Source organism: Gossypium raimondii, chromosome 1 (genome assembly GCF_025698545.1).
Source record: "Gossypium raimondii isolate GPD5lz chromosome 1, ASM2569854v1, whole genome shotgun sequence".
Lineage (NCBI taxonomy): Eukaryota > Viridiplantae > Streptophyta > Magnoliopsida > Malvales > Malvaceae > Gossypium > Gossypium raimondii.
The window spans coordinates 49,443,275-49,446,330 of record NC_068565.1 but is presented as its reverse complement, the minus strand read 5'-3'; the positions used below and the strand labels follow the sequence as shown (position 1 = coordinate 49,446,330).

At 35.8% G+C, this 3,056-nt stretch overlaps 1 protein-coding gene across 2 annotated transcripts; it reads left to right on the top strand.

The window, feature by feature from the left end:
• On the top strand, positions 1 to 3,056 carry LOC105786309 (ubiquitin-conjugating enzyme E2 variant 1D). Of its 2 annotated transcripts, XM_052635265.1 has the most exons (5): positions 1 to 169; positions 1,362 to 1,501; positions 1,820 to 1,945; positions 2,219 to 2,401; positions 2,809 to 3,056. In XM_052635265.1, the coding sequence occupies exons 1-4, from the start codon at positions 136 to 138 to the stop codon at positions 2,357 to 2,359; spliced, it is 441 nt and encodes a 146-aa protein (XP_052491225.1). In that variant the 5' UTR covers positions 1 to 135; the 3' UTR covers positions 2,360 to 2,401; positions 2,809 to 3,056. The 2 variants fall into 2 exon arrangements, with proteins under 2 accessions (XP_052491225.1, XP_012468140.1); XM_012612686.2 differs by lacking the exon at positions 2,809 to 3,056 and having other exon boundaries at positions 2,219 to 2,604.

Genomic DNA, 3,056 nt, shown 5'->3' with positions numbered 1-3,056 from the left:
CCCCATTCCATAGCTTATTGCCTTTCGTCACTTTCCTTTTACCAGATTCTCGACTCTGTCTCCCCTATCGCTCTTTTTCATCGATCAGATCTCTTCAAACCCATCAATTCAAACAACCCTCCACTCATTCCATCCATGACGCTTGGCTCAGGAGGATCCAGTGTTGTGGGTTAGCCCTTCGATCTTCTTTCTCCTTTCTCTTTATCCCTTTTTTTTTAATGCCCCCTTTCGTTTCCCCTGTTGATCTTGCGTTTTTTTTAAGCATTGGGTATCCTAGATTTCGTTGTTTCATCCTCTGTTTCATATGTAAAATAAATGGTCTGGTTAATTTATAACTAATTGAAGGGAACGCTCTATTTTTCTATTGTTCTGCGGCTTTATCATTTATTTGAAGTTTTGGGTTGCTGTAAATTTCTGTTTTTGCTTTCTGGGTTGATTTAGTTGCTGTTATATTCGATGTAAAAATATAAATTTTTTTTCTCTTGCCTAGCTGGATTATCTATTTAGCAATTTAAACCGTCTATCTTATGTTCATGATGAATATAAGCTTTATATTAACAAATTCGAGACTCTAAATGTTGATGATTTATGTTCTAGTGTTTGTCTGAAAATGTTTTGCACCTAAAATCTTTAATCAAGAATATGAAAATGCACATTTCTTTGTGTAATTGCTAATTTTTTGTCCTTAAAGCATGTAGTATAATCATTGATGATTCTGAATTTCTTTGGTTGTAAGAGTTGTAGCCTATGCAATATTTGAACAGTTTCTATATTGGAGGACTAACATAGATGTTTATAATTTCGTAATTACTTGTTTGTTGGCGCTTATCCCGTTTGGGAATGTTTCGAAGAACAAGTATATCAAAGGCAGATTATTCTTGTTAGTGACCTTGTCACTTCTTTTGCCCTTGTATACTACGTAGACCGTTTACACCTTGAGCTGGATGAGATTGTAATAACTAGAGACTTGGTACATTTTCCATTAATGGCTTAGAAACAATTGATAAATGCAGGTAAGTTGAGGTGGCAAGAATATTGTGGTAAATTTATTGTGAAATTATAGTACCGTAAATTGTATGCCCTAAGTGTGTTTACCAGTGAATGTCTATGCGAGAAGCTTTTGGAGCAGCCTTATCTAGGATCGTTGAATCTAAGTGTTGACAAACAATTAATTTATGGCAGGTCTAGAATGATTGTACTTGGGCAATGGGATTGATAGTCATGATTGTAATGGAAGAACAAAACTTAGATTACATTTTTAACATACTTTCAGATTGGTGGTCTTTGGCGACAAGTCCATTGCTCGAATTTGTTACGATATTGGCTTATAGATTATGAGTATTTTAAATTCTTTTTTGCAGTGCCTCGGAACTTCAGATTGCTGGAGGAGCTTGAGCGTGGAGAAAAAGGTATTGGAGATGGTACTGTCAGCTATGGAATGGATGACGGAGATGACATTTACATGCGCTCTTGGACTGGCACCATTATTGGTCCTCATAATGTAATTGCTTATTTTTGTGTCCACAAATCATATATTATGATGCTGGTCCTCTGTGTAAAACTTTGTGTTTGCATGAACAACCATATGTTAATATTCTGAACTCTGGGCTGATATGTCATTACCCTACGTCCCTACCATCTTATTGATGCTCAAGATCCTTTTCAAAAATGGTTAGCATCATGGTGCAGTGGTGCTTGTCCTCCAGATTATCCTACTCTTGAACAAATGATGTTTTACTTTGTGATTTTGAAAGTGACCATTTCGTACATGAATTTCAGTTTCTTTCTTTGAGTTGAATTTTGTTTTTCCTGTTGTCAGACTGTACATGAAGGTCGAATCTATCAGCTGAAGCTGTTCTGTGATAAAGATTATCCAGAGAAGCCACCAAGCGTCCGTTTTCATTCAAGAATCAACATGACTTGTGTTAACCACGAAACTGGAGTGGTATGCTAATAACTTGTTTCATATCTGTATTTTCCGGTTGATCTTATGCTGCTTTTATTGATCGGTTATTATAACAATTTAATGGTTTGAGAATGGTGCAGTCTGGTTTTGTTTGATTGTGTAAACTGCCCAACCCCCAACCCCAATTCAGATACTCGATTCTTCTTAAATCCAGGGCACTCTGATTAATGCAACTGTATTTTTTTTATATTTTTATGAGTACGCTTACAGAAAACTGAATGACAAGAATTTGATGACATGCGATGACAACAGGTGGAACCAAAGAAGTTTGGACTTCTTGCAAATTGGCAGAGGGAGTATACCATGGAGGATTTACTGACACAGCTGAAAAAGGAGATGGCGGCACCACATAACCGAAAGCTGGTTCAACCTCCCGAGGGTACCTACTTCTAGCTCTCAAGATTATCGGACATCCTGGATCTAAGTGCATTTCTGGTATGCAATATATAGTTTGTAATGCTTGTTGATCTTTAAAGAAAATAGTGGGGAATGCCCCAAAAAGCTTCTCCAATTACTTTCCCTTGGTTTCATCTTCATTATCCTTTTCTTATCAAACTCTGTTTAAGGAATGCTGTTTAATTAATGGGACTTTATCCGTATGTCGAATATAAAAAAACCCCTGTTTGATTATCGTTTTAGTTCTCGCCCCCCTTTTCCCCCTTGATTTTGTTGCATTTCAGAATTTTCTTTGTTCTTCGATCTCTTTGTTCCTCTAAAGTACCAAAAAGAAAAAACCCAGAATTTTTTTTTATTTATTCCAAGTCAAGCCTGCTTCATTGTTCTGTCATGCAAATTTTGCTTTATGTTTTATGCGTTTGTGTTTTTTTTTTTTTTCATGTTAGTCTTACTGAACCAAGCAAAAGGTAGAAGGAAAGAAACTAAAAGGATATTGTAGGGAAGATTTGGAGGGGTTATTTTCTTGTTGATGTTAATGCTATTTCAGTATTGGACTCCATAAATTCATGAGCTACGAGTTGGATTGTATTTTGGTTCTTTTACTCAAGAAAATGGTAAAATAACTTTTGTACGCTAGACCCAAGAACAAATTTGTTCTTTTGTTGAAAATTCTATCCATTTCTAGCGTTAAAAA